The following is a 19,489-nucleotide window of genomic DNA, read 5'->3' as shown; positions in this document are numbered from 1 at the left end:
GTTGTTTGGAGGCTCACTTGAGCACATAAATGCATAGCTTTGCTAGCTTAGCTAAAGTAAAGATTATAAAACGGGATTTTCTAACGGCCAAATATAACCAAAACAATTGTTCAGCCTTACCTATGAAATGTAATCCCCTGGGATCTGGTTTGGACCATACAGCAGTTTGTACAATCCCAAGCAGCACATTATTCATTACTTCACTCCTCAGCAGTGCCACTCACAATATGGCGGCGATGTTGACATACGATTCTGCTAGTCATGAGGTGTCTAGTTATTTTATGTCAATGTTTAAATATGTCACCATGGCAACTTGTTGGTGTACACACTTTACGTCAAGTTTAGTTTACAGATTGTGTTGTGTTGTTTGGGCGCCACTTACTGACTTTGGGAAGCCGCTGGGTTTGACTGTTGGGCGCTGTGCGAGTGTGCTTTTGGCACAGGTTGCGTGTGGCATCCATGTATATATACAACCTTCGTAAACATTACTAAACGAAGGTTTTATATGCGGTGGTGTGCACGTTCGGGCGGCGGTTGTATTGTGATCTGAAGTTTAGTTTACAGGTTGTGTTGTGTTGTTTGGGCGCTACCTACTGAGTCTGGGAAGCCTCTGGGTTTGACTCTGGGGCGCTGAGTCGCAGTGCGCTTCGATGCATCCGTCGTCCCAAGTCCATCATCCTGCGTCCGTCATCCTCCGTCCGTGCATATATACAATTGTCGTTTAGTAATATAGATTACATAAGACAGGTTTGGCCTTAATTTCCAATTTTTCCAGGAGTTATTGACATGAAGCCTATTCTTACATTGGCACTTATCACTATAAGGATTAAAAGGATAGATAATAAACAGCTTGCTTTCTTTCTTTACCCACCGTCCCCCCATTTTGCCAACCTAAGTGAAGCTAAATCACACTTCCTAAAGTCCCAGTCCTCTGACATACCTACAGACAGAACACATCCAAAACAAAACAAGCTCCCCAGCAGCGGCTCATGAGGATTAAAATAAAGATATCTATTGACAGTTCAGTCCAAATACTATAAACATAAAATGTAATCTTAAACAGTTTGAGAGAGTAAACCCAGGGAATGATGTTAAACAGTAGACCTGGATAAGCAGATAACGTTTGATAGTAAGCCCTAATACAATAAGTCAAGGGTATGATGTTAAACAGTCCACTATGAAGGAAAAAAATTCCACATACATACATACACTCATATAATTGTAATTAAAACATAAAAGATGGAAGATAATGAAATAGAATGTATAATTACAGAATGAGTTTCATTGTGAATGGGTCCTACAGCTGGTAAGATCTTCTTTGCCATGCCAGGACACAATGCGACTCCCGATCGTCTTTCAAAAAGTGTCGGGATCAGTTTTCTTAGCTCTTAGAATTTGCCTTGAATGTCCACTTTCAGTATGTCAGGATACAAGAGGCTCTATCTGATCTCGGCTTTCTGTTTAATGTTGTAAAAAGTGGCACGTTTAGCAGCTGTTGAGGCTGAGAAATCAGGGAAAATACGAATGTGGTTATTTTCAAATATAATCTCATTTCTGTCTGAGAAGTAACACTGTATGTAGTTTAAACTGTCATTTTTCAAAGCGCACGATGAGAGTCCTAGGCTTTGAGGTATTTGATCCACGTACGCGGTAAGCTGCTGCTATCTTGGTGACTGATTTGAAGTCCTCTCCAATTATTTTAGAAAATAGTTCAGCTATGAATTTTACTGGGTTTGGACTTTCACAATTACTTCTGCATCATATCTTCCATTGCAGTGAGTTTGTCTCCAAGCACGTTGCATTCAGAATTTGCAGCTGCTGCTTTTTTGTCATGTTAGATGCCAGTTGTTCCACTATTTCGAGTTGTGAATGTTTGCTTAACGTCTTCCAACTGAGCACCAAATGCTCTAAGTCAGTCAGTCAGTCAGTCATTGTCCATCCCGCTATATCCTAACACAGGGTCACGGAGGTCTCAAATTTAGACGCATTTTCCTATATTTTTTCCACTGTTTTTTCTAGCATACTTTAATGGCGGCCTCAAAGTGTTTATTTAAACGAGTCTCCTGGCCTTTAATATCCTGAAGCAGCTTCTCGTTATTCTTCTGTATATCCTTTATTTCTTTAATGGTATCATTTATATCCTTCTTTATATTATCCTTGAGCTCCTTTATGTATTGAGCGGTGGCCATTTAGTAGATCATTGCATTCAACATGGATAGATCGTTTTGGTCTTTCCCGAATTCTGCGGGTGAAGTAGCAAGCCCAGTTGCAGCCGATGTTATTGGCTTACGAGGGATAGATGACAACATGGAAAGTAAGGCCATTTTCAGTTTTACTGAGCTTTCTAGAATCGAGGAGTTCTCCTGGCCCAATTCACTTGCACATTCGCTCCCACTTTAGCTCTCAGCTGGGGATGATGCAGCAACGTCAAGTCCTGGGAAATCTGTGCTTTCGCCTATCCATTCCAGGTCAGTGTCTGACAGGACGTACCTTGAGCTTGAACTTGATGTCTGTTTAGATTTGGATGAAGCTTTAGCTGTCTTTTCCATTTCTTTCGGAGTCTTTTTCCTGCCACTCATATTTATATATGCTTGTATATACTATAATTGAACACCCCCCAACCAGGTTGAGTAAATACCTAGGAATTATTAAAAAAAAAAAAAAAAAAATCAAAAAAATAACACCACTGCTAACGGATTTCTCCTCAGACATCCATCTCCCGTAGCGGACAAGGTTTGTCATATCAGTCATTGGGTACAAAGTAGGATCAACAGCTGGACATGGTGCCAGTCCATCACAGGGTGAACACACACACACACACACACACAGGTCTACTTCAACAACACCAAGTCCCATAACCTTCATGTTCTTTGACTGTGGAAGAAAACCAAGCAGAGAACACGTGAACTCCACACAGAGAGCACTGGGCTTGAGCTGTCATCTCCACTCTGCAAGGCACCAGCACTGGTACTGTACCACCCAATGACAGACAGAATAAGTGCCTGGAGATGACCTTCCTGTCTCTGCTGAGGCAAGTGATGCCACTCTGAGATGAGAGGGGGCGCTCACGCTGACTGTCTCTCCTTATCCACCTGCAGCTCTGAGAAGAAACCAAATGAGGAGAACTGACTCAGCCACAGTCCCTAGAGCTGCCCCTGTCCTTCTGGGTGGGTGTCATAAAAACCTGCCGGCCCTCCAGAGCATGGAGTCTGCTGCTGGACCTACAAACTCAACATGAAGCAAGTGCCATCGTGTCAGCACAACTGCAAAGTAAATTTGTCTATTGGGCTGAAACGTTGCTTTTGGAGCCATCGTGTCCAGTTTTGTTTCATTTGACTTCATTAAAGGGGGACACCCAGTTGGTGCCCCGACATTACAAAGCAACTTCTGCAGGTCTGTCCTCCAGTCACCATATCAGCAGACCAATATTGTCTGTTTGGATTATGCGTATTGTCCTTAAATTACATCCATTATATATCTTTCCCATTACATTTATCTATCACTTTATAGAATGTTTGATATAACTTTACGTTTTACCTATTTTTAGTTTTCTTCATTATTATGTTGTGTTTTCTTTCTTTTTTGTTTATTATTTCTTTATATTTGTATGTATTTTGCGTTGCCAATTAATTTCTATTATAAATATGTGAGGAACTACTATGAAAATAATCAAGTTTAAGCTTCGGGGCTTAGATGGGACTTTAGTTCACATTGCTTAAAAAGTTTGGGTGTGTACTGTAGGAGAAGGAGCTTTAAAACATTATAATAATAATTTAATTGTGACATTCAATACAAAATATTTGTTAAAATTAAAATTAATCTTGTTGCTGATTGCGAAGGTTCCCCCATAATAGGGCACCAAAAATGTACGTTTGCCTCTGATTATTTATGCTTTATTTATTGTATTACTTTTCCATCCTAACCAGCACATGGTGCAAGGCAGGAAACAAACCCCGTGCAGGGCGCACACACACCCACACCAAGCACACACTAGGGACAATTTAGGATCGCCTAACCTGCATGTCTTTGGATTGTGGGAGGAAACCCACGCAGACACAGGGAGAACATGCAAACTCCATGCAGGGAGGACCAGGGCAGCAAACCCAGGTCTCTCCTTACTGCGAGGCAGCACAGCTACCACTGTGGCACTGTGCCACCTTGTATTACTTCTGTTTTATCTAATCAGTACTCTTTACATTTTAATATGCTAGAAGTGTGTGTTATCATTTAATATTTTCACATATTATTACTGTAATTTCCCTTGTGTTATATTCAATCATCTCTATCGCCAAATGTCCCCCGGGGACAAGCAAAGTTCTATCTATCTATCTATCTATCTATCTATCTATCTATCTATCTATCTATCTATCTATCTATCTATCTATCTATCTATCTATCTATCTATCTATCGTATACTGCCTTTCAGATCTATCATACTATCTATCTACACAAGATGGATACACACTTTAAAACAGACTTCAGCAGGAATAAAACCCAAAGCATGCCAATGTGGCAAGAGACTCTGAGGAAGAAGAGAGAAATGGGCTCAAAAGTGATTCAGCGACATGTTCATTAGAACCTCTCCAAGTTCTTTTAGCTGTCATCTGTCAAAGACAATGGAGAGTTCATTCCTTGGACGTCAAATGTGCTTTTCTACAGGGTATGACATTGTGTCGGGAAAAACTAGGAAAGCTCAGAAAAAGTGTGTGTGATCCCAAAGATGTGCCATTTTACTGGTATAATAAAGTCAAGGAGATCATGCTGAAGACGGGTGGAAATGTTGTACAAGTGGATCCTGCAGTTTTTTTACTGGTTAGATGAAGGTGGTACTGTGAATGGAATTCTTGTATGCCATGTTGATGATTTTATATGGTTGGGCGCACATAACTTTTCTATCTCAGTCATTCCATACCTCAGATCAACTTTCCAGGATGGTGATGAAGGGTATGAGCACTTCAGCTATGTGGGACTGGAAGTTCTAAGTGTCAATGGAGTAATATGTATACACCAAGAAAGCAATACAGAAATCTTCAGCCCACTGCTGTAGTCTCTTCTAGAGCCTTAAAAAGGGACGCTGCCCTCAGTGCACCTAACTGGAACAACTAAAATCAAAAATAGGGCACACTCTCTGGGTTGCCAACAAAAGAAGACCTGATGTCTCATTTGATGGCAGCATCTTAGCATTCAGCACAAAACATGTTACTGTTCAAACAATACACAAAGCCAACAAGGTCATTAGGGAAAAGTGGCCTTGAAGTTTCAAAACCTGGGAAGAGACAAGTTATTGAAATTTGTTGTTTTTGGTGATGTCTTACTTGGGAATCTTCCTGATTAGTTTGGAAGGAGGTGGAGGATGATTCTCACCCCTTTGTTGGCAGTTCAAAAGAATTAAAAGAGGAGAGTGAAGTACTTGGGGATGAGAAACTGAATGCATTGCAAGTGCAATCTATCTTTATAAACATTTTTCATAGTTTACAGTCAGTGCCTCAAGACACAATGGTCTTCAGGTCATTTGTGTTACAGACACCTACTGCTTACTTGGGGTGATTCAATCCATCAAGTCTGTAACAGAGAAAATACTTCAAGAGTTATGTGGGATAAAAGAATGTCTTCAAGATCAAAAAGACCAATTTGTTTTGCGGTTTGCTGACTGTCTTAAGAAAAAAGAGACGTCTCCTTTTGTACATTTAAAAGGACTTATAGACGGAATATAGCACAGTAAGTGACTAGCATAGCCACATTTATTTTTGACTTGAATAAGAGTAATTATTACTTCTGTGCATATAAATGGGTATTTGGTGTGTTATGCAGTTTATGCAGATGACGTTGTTAAGTTCTTTATCTTGCACTACTATTTGTAACATTGTGGTGTTGTGTCCCTATTGGGTGTATTAAAGCCCTTGTGAAGAGTAAGTGGGCTTTTTTGGTAACACATGTCGTCGTGCTGATAAGTGAGTAATAAAAATTTGTTTCTAACATTACTGGTGTTTTTTCTTTGTCACTCAGCGTCTGAAGGACTTCTCTGAATGGTTGGTTGTGCCTGCCTCCCTTTGTGGCTCAGCAACGGGCCGTCTTCCCTTACCACCAGGCTTCCTCTCCACTGCACCAGCTCTGCCTTGAACCTGACATTTCTTTTTTCTTACCTCTGATTTCACCTCCTGCCATTCTCTTTTTCACTCTTTCCTCCCAATCTAACCTACTCAGGCTTCTTTTATCCCAGTGGGCAAGTTTCCTGCCAAACAACCTGCATAATGTTAAAAGAGCTGAGCTGACTCTGCCTGCATGTAACAAACAATCAGCTCATCTCATCAGTTCACATAGGAGTTCCCACACCCACAATCCTGACACACCATTTTAAACTAAAAACTCTTAACACCAAGTACCCCATAATGCACATTACCAAAGCGATCAAAAGGAAGGGGATGGCTTTCTTAAAATCAGGAATCACATTGCATTCAAGGCGCTTCAATCCCCCTAATGACTGAGTCCCCAACTATCACAACCTCTCTCTTTCCAGGAACTGTTATTGAGGTGGCCCATTAGGGATCCTCATGCCTGTCTACCACCTAAGAATCTGCAAGACCCTGAAAACAATTCTTCCAGTTCTGAGGGTTGATGCCCACAGACAGTGTGCACCCTTTACCTTGCACCTTGTGACTGTGATCCACATTTCTCTACCTCTCTGGTCTGGAGTCTCTTCCGGCGTCACCTAGTGCACACTATCTCTCTAAAGGACACCTGGGCCAGGTCCGACAATTCTCTACTACAACACAGGCCAGCCAAATACTGGTCCAGTTCAGTGACCCTGAGCTTGAGGTGCTGGATCAGCTGGCATCTCCTGCTGATGTAGCCCTCATAGAAGACTACAGGCTCCTCCAACCTGTCCTCTAAAATGTCCAACATCCAACAGGGGTTGCACTGCACTGGCCTCATTATTAAAATTTGACTGTGGATTACTACATTTTTTTTTTTACTTTTCCCCGTCTCTTCTCTTAACTTTGCGCTCCTCTTATTACTCACATACAAGCTCCCCACTCGCACTATTTGTATTCCTTTGTATTTCATTGTATTAAAGAGTCCTTAAACTGTTGCCCTCTTAACTGCTCTAATTTCTTGACTGCTAAGAACTGAATTTAGAAAAACACGCTTACTGAATATCCACTACTGGTTCATTTCTTATTGTCTTTTCTAGTCCTACAGCCACTTGTGTTTGATAGACGTCTTAATGCTACTCGCCTGTCAGCTGAGCCCTTCTCTTTATTGCTTTGAAATCAGCCACTGCCTTTTTTTATTTTTACGACGCCAGTTATGTACTTACAGAGATGTACTGTAAGTGTCAGCTACTGCTGCTTAATGCCCTGCCTTGCCAACAGAAGTTGGAATACAAATAACAAGAACAAGTACAAGTAACTTTTCCAAATTCTCCCCCAAACTCTCAGCACTTTTTATTTCTGTGCGGGCGAAAGAAAGGCATAAATAAACCTTTTTACGGGGGAAAAAAAAACTTTAAAAGTTCCTGCATGGCTCGTAAGTGGCAAACAAAACACAAAGTTTTTAGGATCAAAATGTATTTTTAATTAACTCTCACACCTCAGAGCACAAATTTCTCAGCTGCTTCTCTTCCATTTTCAAAGATGACGTCAGTATGTCTCAGTCTCTGCATTACATGACAATTGGGCTGAAAGTAATGTCATGTAACAACACACATCTGTGGTACAGAGCTGACTATATTGTGAAATTCAGTGTCCTCTCCACTGGCGGAACAACAGACCACGTGTGACACCGATAGACCCTCCAGTTCTTTAGAGTCCATCAAGCCATTGAGCTCACAATCAGCAGTTGGCTTTTTGATTTTCCAAACAACTCTTCATTCACAAGGATTACTTTTGGCAGACTTCAGACACATTTTGACATTAGTGTCAAATAGTGAGGGGTGAAATGATTTAGACAATTGAATTTTGAGCAAATCTCAATGTTTCACTTATAACAAAAAAAAAAGTAAATATGTGTTTTTTCTCTCAGCTAAATTTACTCCATTCATACAAGAAGAAATATGTTTAGTCCAACTGGAGACCTTTCTTGCATTAATTCTGCTATTTACTATTTAATTAAAAATCTCTAGAAAAAAAAATGAAGTCTGCGTATCCTCAGCTAGGTGGCTGCTGGTGGTGGAGAGGGTTGTTGTTTAATAAAAAAAAAAAACAGTAATGTGCACAATGGGGTGTTTTTGTGGTAGCTGTTGAGGGACAAGTATCCTTGTGTCAAAGAATTGGAGATTCACCAACCTGGGTAATGTATGCAACTACTATGGCAAGCCAAATTAACATTTAGAAATAACTCTAAATGCTTTTTAGGATATCTGAAATGCATTTATGATATCTCAAATAGATTTCAAAATATCTTAAAATAACTTCCTGTGCAATTCGCAATATCTCAAATACAATTTGAGATATCTTCACGTAGACAGGAAGTCCTATTGAAAGAATAAGTAATTTTACAGGAGGGGATTTTGAGATATGTTTAAATGTATTTGAGGTATCTTGAAATGCACAGAAAGTTATTTTGAGATATCTGAAAATTTCAGATATATTAAAATGCTCGTGGATGTATTTTAAGGTATCTCAAAATGTTTTCAAGAGATCTCAAAACTGAAAGGAACTTATTTCAGGATATCTCAAATTACATTTCACATATAAGTATTTCAGATATCCCAAATGTACAGCATATCATTTCAAGATATTGTGAAAATTATTTGAGATATCTGAAAATGCATTTCAGATATCTTTCATTCACTGACTGATATCTAAAATGCACTTCCAGATATCTCTAAATGATCATGTGGCTCATTATGTGGGAAGTTATTTTAAGATATCTTGAAATTGACTTTTATTTGAAAGACCTAAAATACATTTTTAGAGATCTCAAATTCATTTCATGATATCTTTAAATGGGTCTCTGTTCCACTTGAGACATCTTAGAATGTATTTCAAGATATCTCAAATTCAGTTTGAGATAGCTTTAAAAAGAAGTTAACTTACTTTAAGGCAGGCATGTCAAACTCACTACCATTGGAGGGCCGCTTCGACTGCCATATGTGTGTCAGCGGGCCGTACTGTAACAAATACTATTATACTATTATACAAAGTTACTGTAGCTTTCTTTCCAATACTGAAAACTTTAAAAAATGTAACACTTAAAGTTTAAAGTTTAAAGAAAAGCAATTTATTTCCATGCAGTCTTCATACAACAGTGTAGAATTAGAGTCTTAGCCTCTTAGCTAGGTCCTCATTATATTACTAGGCTCACCCTCCTTTTAAGGCGACCGACTTTTATCCTCAATTTGTGTGCGCTCCATGTGTACATCAGGCATGTAAGTGTAGGGAATGAGAACATCAAAGTGCCCATTCATAACATCTCCCGAAAACCTAAGTTTTTTTATCCCCTCGAGTGCCTGTCCAAACTTGGAGTGTAGGACTCCATAATAATATACAGTGATCCCTCGCTATATCGCGCTTCGCCTTTCGTGGCTTCACCCTATCGAGGATTTTATATGTAAGCATATTTAAATATATATCGCGGATTTTTTGCTGGTTCGCGGATTTCTGCGGACAATGGATCTTTTAATTTCTGGTACATGCTTCCTCAGTTGGTTTGCCCAGTTGATTTCATACAAGGGACGCTATTGGCAGATGGCTGAGAAGCTACCCAACTTACTTTTCTTTCTCTCTCTCTTGCGCTGAATATCTTTGATCCTGACGTAGGGGGTGTGAGCAGGGGGGCTGTTCGCACACCTAGACGATACGGACGCTCGTCTAAAAATGCTGAAAGATTATCTTCACGTTGCTACCTTCTGTGTGCAGCTTTTAAGTATGCTGCACGGTGCTTCGCATACTTAAAAGCTCAAAGGGCACGTATTGATTTTTGACTGTTTGTTTTTCTCTCTCTCTCTCTCTCTCTCTCTCTCTGCTCCTGACGGAGGGGGTGTGAGTTGCCGCCTTCAACAGCTTTGTGCCGCGGTGCTTCGCATACTTACAAGCCAAACAGCCCTATTGATTTGTTTGCTTTCCTCTCTGTTTCCTTTGAAGAGGAAGATATGTTTGCATTCTTTTAATTGTGAGACAGAACTGCCATCTCTGTCTTGTCATGGAGCACAGTTTAAACTTTTGAAAAAGAGACAAATGTTTGTTTGCAGTGTTTGAATAACGTTCCTGTCTCTCTACAACCTCCTGTGTTTCTGCGCAAATTTGTGACCCAAGCATGACAATATAAAAATAACCATATAAACATATGGTTTCTACTTCGCGGATTTTCTTATTTCGCGGGAACAGCTCTCCCTCTGCCATTAGCTCAGAAAGGGTACCATCAGTTTGAGACTTTGACATTTCAGTGAGATCCTGAAGCTCATTTGTATAAGAGATTCCTGACGGCATCATTGTAAATGGCTGAAACCTTGACCAATTACTTAAAACATGTCGTACAATGTCAGCCCGAATCTGTACCGCTAAAGACGGAGTTTCATGCACTAAATAAGCTATAGATGAGAATAAGCAAGCACCATCTCCCCTGATATTTACTACGCGGTGAGGCATTTGTACTCCATCAACATTAATTATTTCCAGAGACATAATTTTGTCTATTTTTCCAGCGCATTGCGCACAAAAGCAAGGGAACGATGGGAGCACCAGAACTCTGCTCACATTGCGTCGCTTCGTACCGCAAGCCGCAAGTAGTAAGTCTGTGATAAGCGGAATACCGCTACACTTTGCACTCACTGGACGGAAGGACAATCCCGACCGCTTTTATATAGTGTTTTGATGATTGATATTCATTATATTATGTTCATTGCTTATATAGGAGTCTTACAGTGTGAGATTATTTTTTTTTGTCCTGACACTTGGCATCTCTTTTTAGTTACCAGTTCGTCAATATCAGGCTTGAAATCTTGTGCAGCTGCAACTTTTATGAGGGATGAAAGGTGCTCGACGGTAAGTCTTGAGCGATGTTGGGTTTTGGTAGCTTTCATTAACAAAAACAATTGCTCACAAAGGTAAGTGCTTCAGAACATAGACAGTACTCTCGATGCCAACTTACGGATCTGCACATACGAGGGTGGCAGGTAAGCATACAAGCCTGGCACACCAACTTCGTTGTATTTTGCCTTCAGAATAGAATCTGACTGCACTTCAGTCAATTCCATTTGGATATTCTCAGGCGCATTCTCAACGTTGTAAGAGAACAGCGCAATGCCCTGTTTGTGTGAACTGAAATCACGAAAATGCTCACTGAATTCATTGCTCAGTAATTCAAGTTGGAAAACAAATCCTCCAAAAATCTAATTTTACTTTACTAAGTTTACTTCAAAGTTTATATTGTAAAATAAGCCGATATGCAAAAAGCCACCTGACCTACAATAATTTTACAAACTCAAAATCACAAAAATATGTTAATAAACAACTCACCAATTTCTCTCGTCCACTTCAGATCTTCAGCTGTAGTCTGCACTAACTGTTCGTTACAATACTAGCACAAAATTACATAAAACTAGAGCTAAAAAATGTGAAAATATGCGGGCTATTACTACTTGTGATGGTCAGTTCTGCCCAATGGCCAGTCTCAGCAGCCCAGTCAGTAGTGTAGCCTTAGCAGGGGTGGCTCTAGGCTCGTGGCGGCCCTGGGCAGAGAAAGAATCAGTGGCCCCTTCGCCTGGCAATGTCAATACGGTATCTTATGTACGACAGATGGTCATGTCCGTTGCGGACACTGCATAGCCGCCTCGTGCTCATGATACGCTTCTATATACGCGTGTCCATAACTTGAAAACCAAGTGGCGACCCATGATATTCTCATGATGGCAAAACATTATAATACTACATATAGCTTACTGCTCCGACTCTAGCGACATTTGTAAATACAGCGTACTAATTAACAAGAAACACAATGTTTTTTGGCCACATTGCCGTCAGCTGTGTCGTTATTTTCTCTTTCTGTTTTATATTCCATATATATTGCATATATATGCACAGTTTGCACATGCCTAAGGCCACCCCTGCTGCAGCCTAGCACTTCAGTTGTGACGCTGCGGCTCATTAACTTTGGTCAAGGCTCGTTGCTATACTAGCAGATGACGTTTCCGGTACCATAATGCCATGGGAAAACGCGCTTTAGTGAGAAGGCAGAAGTAAGAAAAGTTAATAAGTAACACCGAAGATGCAGAATGATTCAATCACAAATGATAGTAATCATTTTGTACAAGTTCAGTGCTAACAGGATCTGTCATGCGGGCCGCACGGATTTCTGTTGCGGGCCGCATGCGGCCCAGGGGCCGCGTGTTTGACATGCCTGCTTTAAGGTATCTGAATAACTTTTTCAGCTATCTACAATACAATTTAAGATATGTTAAATACATTTCCAGATATTTCAAAACAGCTTCCTGTCCATCTTCAGATACCTCAAATACATTTCAAGATATCATATAACACACAGAATGTTACTTTGAAAGAATAGGCAATTTTACAGAAAGTGATTTTGAGATGGGCGGCACGGTGGTGCAGTGGCAGCGCCGCTGCCTTGCAGTTAGGAGACCTGGGTTCGCTTCCCGGGTCCTCCCTGCGTGGAGTTTGCATGTTCTCCCCGTGTCTGCGTGGGTTTCCTCCCACAATCCAAAGACATGCAGGTTTGGTGCAGTTGTGATCTTAAATTGTCCCGTTTGTCTGTGCTTGGTGTGTGTGTTCCCTTCAGTGGGCTGGTGCCCTGCCCGGGGTTTGTTTCCTGCCTTGCGCCCTGGGATTGGCTCCACCAGACCCTGTGACCCTGTAGTTAGGATATAGCGGGTTGGATAATGGATGAATGGATGATTTTGAGAAGTCTTGAAATCTTGTCATCACATTACAATTACAATATCCTTTTCTTCATGATTTAATGGATAAGACAGTGGTTCCCAAACTTTTTCGATTTTCGCAGCCCTTGCCGAATCCAGGTTTTCCCAAGGCACACCCAAAGTCAAATTCAAATTTGCAAAATAACCAATAATTTTTTTTTAATTAAAGGGTTAGGTAAAAAAACATAAAACACATATTTAAGATCACAAAAAAATGTAACTGAACAAATTCAACTAATTATAATTAGTGGGATTGCGGTGTCGCAGGTCCGCGGCTACGAAAGATTGACGTTTTTCAAACAATCCATTTGGCATGTCAGTCTCCGTGGGCGCGATCATGCAGCCGCAGGGAGTTGATAGAGTAATTGGGGTGAGTCACACCTGCACGTGAGGGTGCGATCTTTCTCAATTGCTTTATCAGCTTCCTGCGTTACGTGATTGAGACGCTGTGCTCACGGAACCATATAAGAACGGGCCGGCACAGAAAGAGAGGGGGAAAAAAAGGAGATGAAAAGGAAAGGAAAAAGGCTTAGAGACAGAGTGCAGCATTGGGACAAAAGAAAGAGGACGAGCTAGCCAGCCAGCCAGCCAGCCTGCCAAAATGAATGAGAGAAGTCAGCGCAATTCTATGTGCCACCTTGTAAGATGCTAGCAATTATTGATGTCTGCTTATAAAAACGCCCTTTTTATTGATTTAAATCTTTTAACTTTCTGGTAAAGTAGGCACGAGATTTATTAACCATGCTGGGAAGATTGGTTTCTAAATGGCGTTTCAACTTTCTTGGTATCGTGCACTCTGGTGCCAAAACTTTCATACACAGTACACACTGCGGCCTCTCTTCACCACTGACATCTGTCAACGTAAAACCAAAGTCCAAATAACTGTCATCATATTTTCGATATTTGCGCTTCTTCACTCTGGTTGAAGTTGCCACTGGTGTGCTCTCTTTATTTTCACTCTCACAACGCTTATCACTGTTTAGTAAAAACTGATCCATTTTTAAAAAATACATACAAGAAGAAATTCTTCAAAAACTTCACTTGACTTAATCCCAACAATATACAGTTGATACAATCTTTGAAAACTAACTCAACACTAAGACCGACAGCTTTTTATATACGAACACAAAGTACCGAGAAAGTTTGACAAACTACTAAAATAATCGAGAAACTTAATTATTTTAGAGCACCTTCTAGTAACCATTTGTAAAGGCTTCCGCTAACAGTTATTACCAAGTGAATTACTGGTTTGCACCAGGTCCGCCAGATGTCCCGTCCTTTCACACTGAATTGAAAATGGAAATTAAATTATGAAAATTTTGTAATATTTCGTGGTGCCCCGGTGAGGAAGCAGTGGCTTCTCAGGACGCCATGGCACACAGTTTGGGAACTACTGGGATAGAAAATGTCATGAAAGTGCAGTCACATTGTGTCACTTTGTCCTGAGTCATCCCTAATGTGGTGTAGCAGAAATGAACAGCAGCTTTGTGAATGTCCAGAGGTCTTTTTTATCTGCCATTGGACTGGTCCAGCTGGTCTGTCAGGTGGGTTGAGCAACTTTAAATTGACTTCTTGTTGTTGGTTACTCGTTAGTCACTTATCACATAGCCATGTGAACAGAAATGTCCCCAAGCTTGTCTCAGCTCTTTCTCTTGTCCTCTCTCCTGCTTTCCTCCAGGCTGTGCTCAGCCTGTTTCTAGTCCTCCCAGTTCTTTGTCTTGGCCCAGTCATCTGAGGTCAGACTTGAACCCGAGTTTGTCCATGTTGTTTTGTACTAATGCTCACTTGTCAATTTTAAAGACATTGAAATATGTTGACTTAAAGCCACCCTGTGACTCCTATGTGGCCTCTCTGATCCTCGTGCTCTTAACAGGCTTGTGATGGCCTTGGTGGCCGCAGCTGTCACACTCCCTTGAAACTGAAATGTCAATAGTCAAGTCTGAGGATAAGCCGAGCAATAAGGACATAAACGAGCAAAAGGAGGTGGTAAGTGTTGAGTGATCTTATGATACAACTGAACAAAGTGTTCAAAACCAAAATTAAGTGCAGTGCTTCTTCACCAAATAAGTTAATAAATAAATGAATATTCCCCAATAAAAAGAGTGTTCATTGATGGAGATTAAAATCACAGTAAACAGTCAATAAATAATCCATACAGAAAAATGAAGTAGGTTTCAATCTTGCACCTTGAACGCAGTATGCTCACTCATCTCAGCACCACTTCTCAACGACTTGTCTCCACTCCACTGCATCTGCTCAGCCACAATTCTGCATTTACTTTATTTCTCATTTAACCCTCCATCTCCATCTTTTCATTTTTCTCATTTTAAACTCACTGGGGTGCAGGTGTCTAATTCCACACCCCAGAACACTAATGAGGACATTGGCTGAACCACACGTGTCTGCAGGTGTAAAGTGCGCTCCGCCAATTCACCACCAACACTCTAGGGCTGCTCTGCTCCCCCACACTACCACATCCACCTACGCCCCTCTGAGTCCACCATTTTAATTTAAAAACCTGCACACAGCCACTGACCCCTAACGTATCACCACACAGCTTTGTATTTAGTAGTAAAGAGAATCACACAGTGACCAGAGTGACCAGTGGGGCACAGGACTAGTGTGACAGGTGTCCTTAGTGACAGTCAAATTATTCACATCTCCAGTCGGCCATTTGATTGTCTGCTGGCATTGAGGAAGACCCTGACTGAGTGAAACAACAAAAGAAGGATTTGTGAGGCAGAGGGTTTGGACCTGTGATGACATCAGTGAAGATCATGTGTGTATAAAAATATCAAAAAGGCACTATAGTGGATTATTTAGAAAGTCATGTGACAGCCTACACTGATCATGTGGTGAGATTCTTCTTTTAATGTCCCACAAGACACACAAGTGTGAGTTACAAACACAAGAGGGCGCCACTCCTCACACTGGAGTATCTCACTGACACGCCCACTGAGGTCACCTTCCCAGAATCCTCTCAGTGTCTCTGGACGTCTACTGCACATGATGTGGGTGTCCACCTGTTGGTCACTAAGCCCACTGACAGATATATGTCGATGTCCTATGTAGACCTGGGGGTCATGTCTTGTAGAATGATGTCGGCCTGTTCAGCCCACTTGGCTATAATGGCGGTCACTTCCTGTGTCTCCCACCTTACTGTCCACACTGCCTTCAGTCCTAATCCTCTCCTCCCTGTGACCTTCTCTTTCTGTGTATGGCTGGCTGGTCATTTCTACTGCTGCTGTCCACCTTTCCTCCTGTTCCTCTGTCTGTCCTCCTCTCTCGACTTCTCCTTATCCTCTGCCTTGTCCTCCTCTTTTATTCATCCTTTTCTTCCATTTGCTCGTCTCCTTCTCTTTGCTATTCTATTCTCTTTGTCCTTATCTGTCACTTCAGTCCAGCTCTAGCTGTCCACTCCTCTCTGTCTTCTGTCACTTTAGTCAGCTCTTCTCCTCACACTGACTGTGTTTCTCCTCCTTATTCAATTTTAGTGATTTTTAACAAACTTTAGTGAGGACATCAGAGGAGTGTAAGGGGGAAAGTGACAATGGAGGACAGGAACAAGTACGAGATTAAAATAAAGAATGGACAGCATGGGCTTGTGGGACAAGAAATAAAACAACAGTCTGAACAGAGAGGAAGAGGAGAGTGATGAGTGTGGTGGAGGAGCTCAGGGTCACAATGTTGTCTTTATGAACTGAATTATTAACGGGAAATCTGCAGTTGTGTCACCTCAAGTCACTCTGTCTGTACATAAGGGACACTGCAGTCTGTCCTGATTAAACACAGCGTTTGTGTTGTGCTAGTGGAAAAGTCAGAGCCACAATGTGACAAGAAATAAAATTCATGAGACACACACACACACACACACACACACACACACACACACACACAGTTTTGTTGTTCACTTACCTCAGTTTCTCTAATTTGCAGTTTTCACTCCTCAGCCTCTCACACAGCTGATCCACTCCTGAATCCTCCATGTTGTTGACACTCAGGTTCAGTTCAGTCAGTTTCGAGTGTGGAGCAGAAAGAGCAGAGGAGAGAGCTGAGCAATATGTGGAGGTGAGGTCACATTGATACAGGCTGTGGAGATAAAAAGACAGAAGTGAGGACATGAGGAGAGACAAACAAACAGACAGAAGGACAAACAACACAAAGGTTCAATGGCCACTTGTATTCTGACTTTTCACTGAAGTGCAGTGTGAACACGAGACCACTGCCATTCTTATAAAGTAAGGCGCTATATACCTGACAGGGTCTCCTGCCTTCATGCTGGACTGACTGGTGCCAAGTCATTCAGACTGACATGTGGACATAAACACTGGATAAGAACATCACAGACACGAGACTGACGGCGTCCTGCACTCATGTGACCAGATGGACTTGTCACAGGTGACCACGGGGTGAGGATGACAAACTGGAATTCTCGTGTCATTTACCACTCAGGACTGGCAGCTCTGTTGGTGACCAGCAGCAGGTCTGTTTGACTCCGTCTCTGTTGAACTTTTTTTATTTGTTGTGATTAATTTTTAATTATGGGTTAATTTTTCTGAACAGGAATAAAGGAATATGTGTGTCCCTGAATTGTTATGGAGTGTCTACTTTTATTTGTTTGTATTATTTTGATGATACTTTTTCACTTTATTTGCTGTTGTCCCAATGCGTCTTCTATCCACCTGAGTGATTCAGTACAGCCAGGAGTTTCTACTGTGATGGTACCTGCCGAGTACAGACACTGACCAGAGCTGCTTCCAGAACTTTCCACTCTGAAGAGACAGGATGAGTCTGATGAAGGTGACAAACGGAGGACACTGAAATTGGACAGATGTGGAGGGGCTCATTTGAGGTAACAGGTAACCCAACACATTCCACTTCGGCTGTAATCAACTTGATGAATTTCAAATTAAAGCTTGTGTTTAGACAGAATACAGAGAAGCGTGCATTATGGAGACATGGCTCTCTGAGTCCATCAGTGTTATGGAGCTCATCACTGAGATGTCATCGTCAGAGGTAAAGGGCCCGTTGGCGTCTCCCTGTCTGTATATAAATGGGAGTCTCAATCAGTAACAGCCAGAAAAGCAGTGAGCTCTGCAGACATTGAGCTGCTCAACGTGTCACTCAGAACACTCTACTCGTCCAGAGAATTTCCACAGATATTTGTCACCGTTGTTTGTATTCATCCTAAGGCTCACACATCGATGTCAACAGAGATGATTATCACAGCTTTAGTCGACACGCTGAAAGTGAACACTCAGACCAAAGCATCAGAAGCCTAACCTTTGTCACCAGGCCTTAAACAAAGGCACCAAAAGCACAAACACATTTTCTGATTTGCACTTTGTTTGTAATTCTGCAGCACTCTTGTGAAATACTCCACACTATTTCTTACATTCAACACTTTATTTAGGAATTTAAAAGTCCACAAGAAGACAGTGAAACTCTGGAGTGAAGATTCAATCCAAAGTCTCCAAGGCTGCTATCATTGTCCCAACTGAGATCTTTTGATGGACTCCTGCACTGATTTAGTTGAGCTTTGTGATGTTATCAGCAGCTCTGTTTCTGTTTGTGAAGATGTGCTGATCTCAGCTAAAAGTGTGAAGGTCTATCTGATCAACAAACCCTGGTTCAGCAAATCTATAATGTCATTATTATATCAAAAGAAAAAGTGTCTTTAGACGAGGAAATACTAATGAGGCACGAGCTGCTCAAAGGGAATTAAAACTTGACTTTCAAAACACCAACCCTAAAAACCTAAAAGACTTCAGACCAGTGGCTCTAACATCACTGGCTATGAAAACATTTGAAAAACATCTAAAGAGAAACCTGAGAGAGAAAACTCCCGAGTTATGAGATCCATTTCAGTTTGACTACCAGTCTACTAGAGAGGGGCACAGAGGACGCCAAATGCATATTCTGTACAGAACAAATTTAGGGTACGTGGTGTGGCGGGCGGCCGGGACGCCCCTTCTACATATGTTCCAGGGGAGCAATCATGGGCGTCTCACTACCTCCCCCGGGACGCTTGGTGGCAGCCTCCCTGGCTGACGATGGTGCCTCAGTTTCCCGCAGGGTTTCATGGGAGATGGAGTTCTCCACAACCCTGTGGGGATCTGGGATGGCCGCCAGGGGGTGCTGCATGGATCCCGGAGTCCACCTGGACATCTCTAAAGCCCCGGCTGGAAATGCAATTAGCCACAGGTGATCCAGCACCTGGAGCACTTCCGGGTGGGCTATAAAAAGGGCCAGCATCCACCACTCAGGAGCTAGAATCGGGAGGAAGAGGACGAGGTTGCCTGGGAGGAGTGGCGGTGCTAAAGGATTTGTTTGTGCTCTGATTGAGTAAGTGCTTTGGGACTGTGTTGGGCCTGTGGGACACGGGGAAGATGTGCCCCATGGCTGAAGAAAAAATAAAAAGACTTGTTATTTTACACGTACATCTGCGTCAGTCTGTGCTGGGTCGGGCGCTATATAGTGGAGACGAGCTAAAGGACAAATCAACATCAGACATTTACTCTGAAGTCCTTCCAGCACCAGAAAAAGATAACATGAGCAGAATTTCATATTCAGCCATAATGTGTAGATGAAGGCCTGGTGTGAACAAGAAGG

General features: G+C 41.7%; 1 protein-coding gene and 1 long non-coding RNA gene across 3 annotated transcripts in view; one reads left to right on the top strand and one right to left on the bottom strand.

Annotated features, from left to right (window-relative positions):
* Nucleotides 1-19,489, bottom strand: part of LOC114665238 (NACHT, LRR and PYD domains-containing protein 3-like) — a 367,778-nt gene that overhangs the window by 229,375 nt on the left and 118,914 nt on the right. The window contains exon 8 of the mRNA XM_051924838.1: nucleotides 16,793-16,966. Coding sequence (XP_051780798.1) covers nucleotides 16,793-16,966 — 174 coding nt within the window. The remainder of the gene's footprint in view (nucleotides 1-16,792; nucleotides 16,967-19,489) is intronic.
* The window catches only part of LOC127527885 (uncharacterized), a 263,679-nt gene that overhangs the window by 203,713 nt on the left and 40,477 nt on the right, over nucleotides 1-19,489 (top strand). The window lies entirely within an intron of this gene.

Source organism: Erpetoichthys calabaricus, chromosome 1 (genome assembly GCF_900747795.2).
Source record: "Erpetoichthys calabaricus chromosome 1, fErpCal1.3, whole genome shotgun sequence".
NCBI lineage: Eukaryota > Metazoa > Chordata > Cladistia > Polypteriformes > Polypteridae > Erpetoichthys > Erpetoichthys calabaricus.
The sequence above is the reverse complement of the archived record's forward strand: the minus strand, read 5'-3'. Positions and strand labels throughout refer to the sequence as shown.